At 36.0% G+C, this 12,132-nt stretch overlaps 1 protein-coding gene across 3 annotated transcripts; it reads right to left on the minus strand.

Moving 5' to 3' along the window:
- Positions 1 to 2,788: 2,788 nt before the first annotated feature.
- LOC110301966 (serpin B4-like) lies at positions 2,789 to 8,217 on the minus strand. 3 transcript variants are annotated; one of them, XM_021172707.1, is made up of 7 exons: positions 8,030 to 8,217; positions 7,444 to 7,500; positions 6,274 to 6,396; positions 5,293 to 5,410; positions 4,272 to 4,414; positions 3,839 to 3,994; positions 2,789 to 3,219 (listed from the first exon to the last, which is right to left on the minus strand). In XM_021172707.1, exons 1-7 carry the CDS (start codon positions 8,189 to 8,191, stop codon positions 2,815 to 2,817), a joined length of 1,164 nt encoding a protein of 387 aa, XP_021028366.1. In that variant the 5' UTR covers positions 8,192 to 8,217; the 3' UTR covers positions 2,789 to 2,814. The 3 variants fall into 3 exon arrangements, with proteins under 3 accessions (XP_021028366.1, XP_021028373.1, XP_021028358.1); XM_021172714.1 differs by having other exon boundaries at positions 2,815 to 3,219; positions 3,839 to 3,931; positions 6,274 to 6,388; positions 7,433 to 7,500; positions 8,030 to 8,191; XM_021172699.1 differs by having other exon boundaries at positions 2,815 to 3,219; positions 6,274 to 6,388; positions 7,433 to 7,500; positions 8,030 to 8,191.
- Between the last annotated feature and the right edge of the window lie 3,915 nt (positions 8,218 to 12,132).

A 12,132-nucleotide genomic window follows, 5' to 3' on the forward strand; every position in this document is an offset into this window, starting at 1 on the left:
CCAGAAATGAACCCACACACCTATGGTCACTTGATCTTTGACAAGGAAGCTAAACCCATCCAGTGGAAAAAAGAGCATTTTCAACAAATGGTGCTGGCACAACTGGTGGTTGTCATGTAGAAGAATTCGAATTGATCCATTCCTGTCTCCCTGTACTATGATCAAGTCTAAGTGGATCAGGGAACTTCACATAAAACCAGAGACACTGAAATTTATAGAGGAGAAAGTAGGGAAAAGCCTAGAAGATATGGACTCAGGGGAATAATTCCTGAATAGAACAGCAATGGTTTGTGCTGTAAGATTGAGAATTGACAAAAGGGATCTCATAAAACTGCAAAGCTTCTGTAAGGCAAAAGACAATGTCAATAAGACAAAAAGGTCACCAAGAGATTGGGAAAGGATCTTTACCTATCCTAAATCAGAGAGGGGACTAATATTCAATATATAAAAAGAACTCAAGAAGGTGGACTCCAGAAAATCAAATATCCCTAATAAAAAATGGGGCTCAGAGCTTAACATAGAATTATCACCTGAGGAATACTGAATGGGTGAGAAGCACCTAAAATTTTTTTCAGCATCCTTAATAATCAGGGAAATGCAAATCAAAACAACCCTGAGATTCCATCTCACAGCAGTCAGAATGGCTAAGATCAAAAATTCAGGTGACAGCAGATGTTGGCCAGGATATAGAGAAAGAGGAATACTCCTCCATTGTTGGTGGGATTGCAAGCTTGTAGAACCACTCTGGAAATCAGTCTGGCAGTTCCTCAGAAAATTGGACATAGTACTACTGGAGGATCCTGCAATACCTCTCCTGGGCATATATCCAGAAGATGTTCCAACTAGTAAGAAAGACACATGCCCCACTATGTTCATAGCAACCTGATTTATAATAGCCAGAAGCTGGAAAGAACCCTGATGCCCCTCTACAGAGGAATGGATAAAAAAACAATGTGGTACATTTACACAATGGAGTACTACTCAGCTATTAAAAAGAATGAATTTATGAAATTCCTAGGCAAATGGATTGACTTGGAGGGCATCATACTGAGTGAGGTAACACAATTACAAAAAAACTCAAATGATATGTACTCACTGATAAGTNGATATTAGCCCAGAAACTTAGAATTCCCAAGATATTGAAAGGAAATAAAACTTGAGACTGTGATTCATGTAATGTATGTCAAATAGCCCAAAGAGTTGTTTGTGAGCTTTGAAACTTGGAGCCGAGAACGTAGCAGAACAGACCAGGGCATGCCCAGGCAGGCCCATTGCCTCCCTATCTCCCACCCCTCTGACCTAAGTTAAATGTTAACAGGCTGCTGATGTTTAAATGGACCAATCATGTGAAACCGCGCCAATTCCTCCCCCAGTCCCACTCCTTTTCTATAAAAACCCCTAGCTTCCAAGCCTGGTGGTCGAATCCACTGTCTCCTGTGTGAGATATGTTTCGACCCGGAGCTCCACCATTAAAATACTTCGTGTTGTTACATCAAGGTGTTGTGTTCTATTCGTGATTCTTGGGTGCACGCCGAATTGGGAGTTGAGTGGGGGTTTCCCCACTAGGTTCTTTCAATAGAAGATACAATTTGCAAAACTCATGAAACTCAAGAAGAACAAAGACCAAAGTGTGGACACTGTGCCCCTTCTTAGAATTGGGAACAAAACACCCATGGAAGGAGTTACAGAGACAAAGTTTGGAGTTGAGACAAAAGGATGGACCATCTAGAGACTTCCATATCCAGATCCATCCCATAATCAGCCTCCAAATGCTGACACAAATGCATACACTAGCAAGAATTTGCTGAAAGGACCCAGATATAGCTGTCTCTTGTGAGACTATGCCGGGGCCTAGCAAACACAGAAGTGGATGCTCATAGTCAGCTATTGGATGGATCACAGGGCCCCCAATGGAGGAGCTAGAGAAAGTACCCAAGGAGCTAAAGGGATCTGCAATCCTATAGGTGGAACAATAATATGAACTAACCAGTACCCCCCGGAGCTCATGTCTCTAGCTGCATATATATCCGAAGATGGCCTAGTTGGCCATCAGTGGAAAGAGAGGCCCATTGGTCATGCAAACTTTATATGCCTCAGTACAGGGGAATGACAGGGCCAAGAAGTGGGAGTGGGTGAGTAGGGGAGGGGGGGTGGGTACGGGCGACTTTTGGGATAGCATTGGAAATGTAAATGAGGAAAATACCTAATAAAAATTAAAAAAAATTAAACAAAAAAGTACATCCATATGTAGAAATGCATCTGCACACAACCTCAGATTTAGCATATGTAAATTGCTTTTAACATTCCCTCCATATTCCTGCTGAATGATTGACATCTTATAGTCGAAAGGATGATAAATTAATGAATAAGTTGAAAAGATCATTATTTTATTGAAAATGTATTTTGTAAAATCACAACATTTCTAAGCTTAAGAAGTTTCCTTATTTCTCATAAATGTAGATGCTTATATTAATCAGTTTAAAAGGAACGTCTGATTTTTTGTAGCTCACTTAACACAGGGCACAGATATATGTTAGATTAGAAGAAACTATATAAAATATCCCTTCATCTTTTTGTTGAACATTTTTGCCCAGAGAACATTTGTGCAGAGAAACCAGGTTTGTATGGATGTATAGAAAATTAGAAGAGAAAAATTAAAAATAGAGATAATACAACTGTCCTGGTCCAAATAGTACATTCTTAGCAGGGGCTATGAGATTGGAAAGAAAATGAAGCAAGAGAAATTATTTCCAGATCTCAATTAGCTGCAACAACTTTGTTAATTTTTCTGGACACATGGCAGAACCACTCCACTTAAGGGGAAGACACTCTGCCAAAGAAGAGCATGCTATTGGTCTTGTTTTGCTTCATAACAAATAGGAAAGGGTGATTACAAGAGAAATCATTGGGCTTTGATGCAGATAATGAGCGAGTTTCCACACTCATGGCAGTGGCTGCTTCTGCCCCCTCTTCATTTACCTCCACAAAGGACTTGTGTAAAACTTTAGACACCACGAGACCTTGAGTGCTGCTCATGCTAGAGAAGTCAGCCTTCTGTGGATCAAAGGCATCAACCATCCCCATGTGTTTCAATGGAACTTGGAGGTCATACTTCTCTTCCACTTTGAACCGAGGCAAAGATAAATACAACTCGGTCATATGCATATTCTCTGCTCTTGTCCACTCCAGTAACTTGTCAGCAGTGAGTTGTTCTTCAAACTATAAAAAATGGAAGAAAAGAGTTGCTATGGTTAACAGAAAGACTGTAACTTACATGAACAATGAATTAAAGTGAAACCTTTAGCAATAAATAAGTACTGTTTTGGTTTAGATATTATTTATTCAAATAATTTAAAGTTAGATATTACTTCCAACATCCAAAAATCAGAATCATTTCTTTATACAGAATAAACTATATACATTATTGTTTATGCTCCCAGACATCTGTATTATTTTTAATAGATGTTTATTTATATTTTCCGGTACATAGTATTACATTTTATAGTTATCATATAGTGCTCTATGTTTTTTTTTCCATTCAAGATATTTAGAAACACTTTCTAGACTGCTATAAATCTCTTTCAACCAAGTTTGACTTGTTCCATATTAGTGGCATTATGTTGATATTTAATATTCATAACTGCTTAATTCCTGATTAGGCAAGCTTGCAGTGTGATTCAGGATGTGTGTAAAATACTTATAACATTGGATAAAACACATTATTTTCCTTTCAATTTTTAAATACAGTATTGTTTAATTCTTTTACTTAATGTCTTACTTGAATTTGAAATGATACCAAGAAATAAGGTAACAGAAGAAAATGGGACACAATCCTTACCTTTTTCAGTCCATCGATTTCCACTGGCAGCAGGATAAACATACTTAGCTCTTTGCCTGTGTATGGTATTTCCACAATCTTGGCCTGTACATCCTCCAGAAAGAGGAAGTTAAATTTGTTTCTTTGTTTCATCATCTGGACAGGTTTACCTGTATTCTGCAAAAAATCAGCATGTTACACACATATCAGGGAGACACAGGAAGCGACAGATAATATTGTACAGAGACAAAACACATTAATATTCTATAAACAGATAAACCTGATGTTTAGTGAAGTCCATGCAAAAGATTTTAGTTATTCCTGTTCACATAAAGTTATAAAAATAAAGCACATGATATATTTTATTTTGGACTTTCCATGGTTTCACTTTTATTTAAATTAAACCATCCACACATCACCATATGGTGTTATGTAAATAAACTGCCAACAGTACCTTGTTCAGCCAAAACTTTTCTTCTGTGGTATGCTTTTCATCAAATTTGTGATTCCATTGTCCTTTGAAATACACTGCATTCACCAGAACCAGTATAGTGCTACTGCTTATGCTCCCACTAGGAAATAAGTCCTTGATTTTTCCTTCAAGGGAAAGAACAAAATGTCTATCATCAGTACAAGGAGATTTTCTGGAGGATGCTTTACAAGAGTCGCCACTGATCACTGATCACGGTTTACCCAAATCATTACATGAATGATGCATTGACTTATTCATAGGATACAACTTTCCGTGAAGTGCCTTGTGGACTACCTTGGATGGACAAATCATTTCTTGTCATAGGAAAGGCTGTTAGGCATTTTGTCTGGGTGATTATAACCAACTCTCAGTGAGTACTAATACAGGGTTTGGATCTATGCTGTCAACTTAACTCTTTTCCTTCTTCTTCTAGTCTTCAATCCAAGGCTTGATTTGTTGTTTTACCCAAATGAAATGGATTCTATATTCTGAAGCACATTCCTGGTAATGTGAGACACCAATACTGCTCTAGTCCTCCTGTAAGCTTTTATATTGGATTGCTGCAGGCTTTGCTCATAAACAGAGGTGAGATAATGAGATAGGTGCCTACACATATCTCTGTGGTGTGGCAAAGACAATGTGATAAATTCTTTCCAAATGTCAGGGTTGAGGAAATGGTCTGAGATCCCGGTGTGGTGACAGGAAGTAAGGGCCGTGCTTTTTTGAATGGCAAAAGAGAATGGAACTTTTTCTCCATTTACTCTTAGTTTTCCAGAATTGCCTGCAACTTAAAGAAATTGATATGATATGAAAATATGTCACAGTGGAGGCTTTAGATTCCCCCACATACCACTAGATAAGCTATATGTAGACAAATCTCCCATAGGATTTCCACTGATTGGCTTTCAGCAAACTTCTCTATACTTCCTCTTGGCTCAATTCATATTTATGGGTACCATTCAATATTCTCTTGTTCTTCCTCCATGACCCTACCATACAGTACCATTTGTTTGCCTTGCCATCCAGGAATTAATCTTCTTTTGGCTTTCTTCAGCTGCATGTGCAAAATCAAGTGATTCCACGTTAGCTTGGTAATATTTCCTAATGTCTTTCAAAAATGTCTTTGAGATGTGAAGGAACCAAAAAGAATTAAGAACAAGTTAGACATTACTCAAATTCCAGTAGATGTGATGATACTATAAGCTGACTGCTGACCCTGATGGAAACTGTTAATCTAAGATCATGCAGATTTTTCACTCAGGTAATATGTAGACAATATGAGAGCAAAGTGAAGGATTGTGTAAGGTTGTCACTGAAGGTAACCTTACACCAATATATCATCTGGCAGGTGGAAAAGAGGGTCTGACTTGCAAATTTCATAGAAAATTGTGTTCAGAGTGCTGATTGACTGATGAGCTATCCTACCACTAAGTTCAACCCTTGCAATTCTGCTTTGATCATGTATTCAAAGGATAGAAATTCTATATTATCTGCTACCTCCCAAGTTCTCTCTAGGAAATTCCCAAACCTGCCCATTCCAGAAACATCCCACTTGCTGTAAATCACCTGCCATAATCTCTGTGATCCAGTCAGTGCTGGTTCATTACTAACATCTCATGAGAAGTTCTGGTGACCTACATTCTCTCACAGAAGAGTTGCCAAGCCTAATGCTTCCCATACAAGTCATCAGGCTCTTGGACAATCCAGTGAGTTAGAATTTTGATTATGAAGCTGATGCTCCTTGATCAAGTGTTGCCTATCTGAATCTGCCTGGTCTTATATTTATGTATGGAGATATCTATCTGTCTATCTATCTATCTATCTATCTATCTATCTATCTATCTATCTATCTATCTATCTATCTTTCTTTCTTTCTATCTATCTATCTATCTATCTATCTATCTATCTATCTATCTATCTATCTATCTATCTATCTATGACATAGGATGCAGATTAAATGGATGCAGAGCCAGGTGCAACTTACCTGGAGAAATGGGAAATCCTTTGCTCCATAGATACTGTTGGGTGCCTTTAGGTCATAAGCATTATTGGAATTGTTTAAATGAGTCATAACCATTTGAAATTGTTTATGCACATTTTCTTCATCCTTTAAGGTCAATACAGGTGTTCAATGAATTATTCAGCTAATATAAATATTAAACTCACAAAATAAACACCCAAACTCTTGCAATCTGAAAGACAACTTTTTGAACATTTTATGATATCTTTTATATTTTATCTTTATCATCACTAGTTTACATTTAACTTCTTCCAAAAATGACTTTTTCCTTTCTATCATAACCTGGTTTGCTGGTTTTTGAAGTAAGTATACAGTACTTTTAGGTTGTTTTGGCTTCAGTTCTTCAAATATGTAAATCATATGCAATGTCTAACCACCACCAATATATGGTTATGCTATGTTTACCTACTTAAAATATGTAATTATATTCAGCCCTGTTTTATATATATATATATATATATATATATATATATATATATATCCTTTAATGATATTGTCTAAGATAAGTTGACTGTGATTTATGATTCTTCTCTTATGGTGGATAATCTCTGCCTATAAGATAGCATATGCCCATGATTAGTCTAAGGACTGGACTACATATCAGTTTGAGTACAGTCTAAATAAAAACAAAAAGGTTCCAAGAAATTATGATCTTATTTCTCTTAATCCAATTGTTGAATCATAATAATGTTTTTAGTAACATTATTGTGATACTGACAACTTTTCTTTTTTGCAATATTGTCTAACATCTATTGTGGTTTCTTACTTGTAGCAAACCAGCCAGTTATATAAGTGTTTGTATATGTTGAATCATATTCCCTTTCACTCCTACTTTGCTAGAATGCAGTCCCCCTGCATCAGAGCAGAGCTTTGGTAAGTTTCCTATCTGTGAGGTGCAGAGCTACAGCTGAATCTAGACCATCCTCCTCTCCATCCAATACTGACCTTATTCTGTAGTTAATGAACATAATGACTATGAGAAAGAAGTGTGGCACTAATCCACATACAAATCTCTTTTGTTTGGAAATTCCCCTTTAGACTGATTCTTTTACATGTAAAATGGTCACTTTAAGTTATAATGCTGTCAAAAATCTAGCAAAAAGCTCTGCTAGACATGTGGGACCCTGACCTTACATGAGAATCTGCAGATTTTTCTGTTGTTTTCTTTGTGGTTTCATTGAAATGAAGAACCTGGGAGAGACATTAAGTGCAATCAGAAAAGTTTACTTAAAGTTATGTCTAAATCAAGAAAACTAAAACAAAAGAAAATCCTGAAAAATAAAGCCAAAAGATTTAAAAAATTGGAAAAACATATACTTCAAATAGTTGTACAAGAGTTAGTAAGAAACACCATAAAGCTGATCTATCACCACTCATATAACTAGATGCCCATTCAGTCAGTGCTTAGCGAATACCTCACTTCACATCCATCAGATCTGAGCAAATCACTTTTTTTTATCAATAGTCTCTACATTTAAGATAATTTCTTGTTGGACACTTGAGGGAAATTATTCTACTCTAGCACTTAGAGGCTATCAGGAAGCACCTGGACCGTGTTTGGGAAGGGCATGTTTCTCCCAAATTTCACAGTCATGGCAATGCCTACTCAGCATCATGTTCTTCATCTCAGGCATCAAGCTGTATTGTCATTTACCTGTACACTAACAAAGCGCTGGAGAGTCAAGTTCAAACTGGTCATTAAAATGAAGCATAGACCAACCTTCTTAATTTGTTGTACAGTGTTTGCTTTGGCTCCAAGCAGAAGAATTGCTAATGTTTTCATCATGCTGATGGGGGAATAGAAGATGTTGTTGTTTGATTCTCTGAGCTGCCTGTATAGCTCAAGTGTGAATTTAGCAGTGGCTACAGCAAACAAATCCATGATGGCTTAGTGTGACCTTGATGTCCTAGAACCACATAAAGTCAGTACAAAAGTTAGAATAACTTCACTAAATAAAACATCGCCCTGTAATGAACATTTCTTATAGAAAATGACATACTTTTATCATCAGATTCTGGCAAATAAATTTATTATTGTTATTATTCTTAAGCCTTCTGAAATGTTAACATTTTAACTAGAAGGTATGATGTCAGTGTCTTTAAGACTTTGCAAACAGGTAATAGAGAATCCTTTTATATTTCCTTCCTCACCAGCTTGCTAGTTTGGGTGGAAAGGTTTCAAATGAATTCTAAGATAAAGTATTCTATAGCCTGCAGACAGCTAAATGTCTAAAGTCACCTTTCAACTTTTCCTTTAATTTTCTGTAGTTTCCAGACACAATTCCTACATGCTTCAGAAGATACATATGTGTAACTGAAAATAAATTACTTAGGTAAATAACAAATTAAGTGAAGTGGACATGTAATGTTTCTTTAGCAGAGCAAGAAAAATGCATCCAGGCAGAATGTCACATATACATGATATGAAACACACCAGTTATCCTCAAATATAGTTCATATTGTTCAGAAATAGAAGCTGGAAGCACTCACTTGTGTTTCTGAAGGTAGAAGTTGGCAGGAAGGATAGGAGCTTGTGTGTGGCTGACCCTGAGATCTGGAATTTATACCTCTCCTCTTACCACTGTTGCCTCATCATTTTAGTGGTATTTCACATAAATCAACTTCAAATTTCATAACCAGGTTAGCCTTTTTATGTATGCAAATTTGTGAGAAATGGCTGGCTTCACACCCTACCACTGTACTTCCTTTTTCCACAGGTCACATAATTGAGGGCTGTTTAACCAGTGTCAGCTCCCTAGTCTTCTGAAATGCACATATGCACTTTTCTAATAACAATGGTATTACATTAAACTTCAAAGTTTGTTACACTCCTAAGAACTGTATTCTTCTGAATAACACCCCCAAATTACCCTATTTTAGACCTTTAAATTGCCTTTAAGGAACACATCAGATAGAAAACAACTACAAAGCTTACATTAGGTATTTTTCCTTATCAAAAATTTCATTAATTCTGTCAATTTCTCTATCAGTTACTCTATGCAAGAGAGAAATAGTTCTAATTCTAATTTAAATGATAACAAACATTCTGGAGAACAATTGTTATTGTTCCTCTTTGTTTATTGTTGTTTTTTCTTTGTTTTCCTTTTTTATTTGCCTCTTCAAGATACAGTATCTTACCACAGTTGTTTCCTAAGCCTCCTAAAGCTAACTGATTTGGGCTTTTTTGTTGCTTAAAGAATTTGAGAAAATTACTTATCTTTTTGAACTGACATTATAGTAAGGAGAAGAACAACTGAAGCAAAAGGGTTCATTTGAATGGCAGCTTTCTATGCTTTATATGAAAAGGAAGCTGGAAAGTGATTGTTTTGTCTGACACAATAAGTTATTTTAGTTGTCAATACACAATCTCTTTTTTATTTCATTGTTAGTATACTGAATGTCAGAGTTAAACACATATAAGAAATGATGGGAGAACATGACTTGTATCATTTGGCTATTTATATGAGATATCCCTGATTATCCAATGTAGGCATTAATAGTTCTAAACACACCTCTTAAAACAAATATCATTTTATCTGACAGAGGCTAATATGTTGTGTGTCAATTATCATTTCATTGTAGTAGTTCTTAAATTTCCCTCTTGAATTATTTGGCAAAATATTAATTATTCATGAATGTTTTCTTTAATATCTATGTGTTTCTGTATTTTCTGTAGTTTTTCCTTACTGATGATTTTCAGTTTTATTCCACCATCAGAAGACAAAAAGTTGATACCAGTTTCCATTTGTGCCTGGGGTCTGACCCTGTTCCACAGCAGGTCTCCCAGGAGATAACCAGATGGCAAGCACAAGAACATAAACAACAGAAACCAAGACTACTTGGTGTCATCAGAATCCAGTTCTCCCACCACAGAAAGGCCTGGATTTCCCAACAAACCTCAAAAGCAAGATTCTGATATTAAATCACACCTCATGATGATGGTGGATGACTTTAAAAAGGACATGGATAACTCCCTTAGAGAAATACAGGAGAACACAGGTAAACAGGTAGAATCCCTTAAAGAGGAAACACATAAGTCCTTTACAGACATATAGAAAAACACAACCAAACAGATGATGGAATTGAATAAAATCATCTAGGATCTAAAAACAGAAATAGAAACAATAAGAAAATTATAAGGAAGACAATCTTGGAGATAGAAGATTTAGGAAAGAGATCAGGAGTCAAAGACACAAGCATCACCAACAGAATACAAGAGATAAAGAGAGAATCTTAGGTGTAGAAGATTCCACAGATAACACTGACACAACAGTGAAAGAAAATGGAAAATGCAAAAAGCTCCTAACACAAAACATCCAGGAAATCCAGGACACAATGAAAAGAGCAAATCTAAAGATAATAGGTATAAAGGAGAAAAAAGATTCCCCATTCAAAGGGCCAGTAAATATCTTCAACAAAAAATATAGAAGAAAATTTCCCTAAACCTAAAGAAAGAGATGCCTATAAATATACAAGAAGCCTAGAGAACTCCCAATAGATTGGACCAGAAAAGAAATTCCTCTTGTCACATAATAATCAAGACATCAAACGTACTAAACAAAGAAAGAATATTAAAAGCAGTAAGGGAAAAATGTCAAGTAATATATTAAGGCAGACCTATCAGAATTACACCAGATTTTTCAGCACAGACTCTAAAAGCCAGAAGATCCTGGACAGATGTCATACAGACCCTAAGAGAATGTGAGCCAGGACTACTACACCCACAAAACCTCTCAATTACCATAAATGGTAAAATCAAGATATTCCATGACATAACCAACCTTACACAATATCTTTCCTCAAATCCAGCCCTACAAAGGAAAACTCCAATATAAAGAGTGAAACTACTCCACGTAAAAAGCAAGAAAATAAACTTCTTTCAACAAGCCAAAAATAAGAAAGCCACTAACTTAATTCTATTTCTAACAACAAATATAATAGGAAGCAACAATCATTGGTCCTTAATATCTCATAACATTAGTGGACTGTAATCTCAAATAAAAAGACATAGACTAATGACTGAATATTTAAATAGGACTAAGATTTTTGTTGCATACAGGGAAGGCATCTCAGTGTCAAAGACATATACTACCTCAGAGTAAAGCTCTGGGAAGCAATTTTCCAAGCAAATGGTCCCAAGAAACAAGCTGGAGTAGCCATTTTAATGGTGAATAAAATCAAATTTCAACCAGAAGGTATCCAAATGATGAGGAAGGACATTTCACATTCATCAAAGAAAAAAAATCTACTGAGATGAACTCTCAATTCTGAACATCTATACCCCAAATGCTAGACACCCACATTCATAAAAGAAACTTTGCTATAGCACAAACTGAACATTGAACCTCTACCAATAACAGTGGGAGACTTCAATGCCCCACTACCAGCAATGAACAGATCATGGAAACAGAAACTAAACAAAGACACAGTGGAACTAAAAGAAGTTATGAACCAAATGGATCTAACAGATATTTATAGAAAAGAATATCCTTAAAGAAAAGAATATTCTTTCTTCTCACTTCCTCATGGTGCCTTCTCAAAAATTGACTATATAATTGGTCACAAAACAGGCCTCAATAGATACAAGAAGACTGAAATTATCCCATGCATCCTATAAGATCAATACAGCATAAGGCCTTTCTTCAAAGACAAAAAACAAAACAAAAAACAAACAAACAAACAAACAAAAGCCCAAACAAACAACCCCCCCCCCAAAAAAAAAACAAAAAAAAGCAAGCAAACAAAAAACCAAACCAAAACAACCACAGAAAGCCCACATACACATGGAAGCTGACCAACTCTCTACTCAATGATAATTTAGTC

This window comes from Mus caroli, chromosome 1 (genome assembly GCF_900094665.2).
Source record: "Mus caroli chromosome 1, CAROLI_EIJ_v1.1, whole genome shotgun sequence".
NCBI classification, from domain to species: Eukaryota; Metazoa; Chordata; class Mammalia; order Rodentia; family Muridae; genus Mus; species Mus caroli.

Coding starts and splice junctions, on each gene's coding strand:
- LOC110301966 (XM_021172699.1), bottom strand. CDS start 8,191: ATGGATTTGTTTGCTGTAGCCACTGCTAAATTCACACTTGAGCTATAC. Junction 6,389..7,432: donor GATTCTCATGTAAGGTCAGG/GTCCCACATGTC, acceptor AAAGGATGAAGA/AAATGTGCATAAACAATTTC. Junction 5,411..6,273: donor AGGATTTCCCATTTCTCCAG/GTAAGTTGCACC, acceptor CACATCTCAAAG/ACATTTTTGAAAGACATTAG.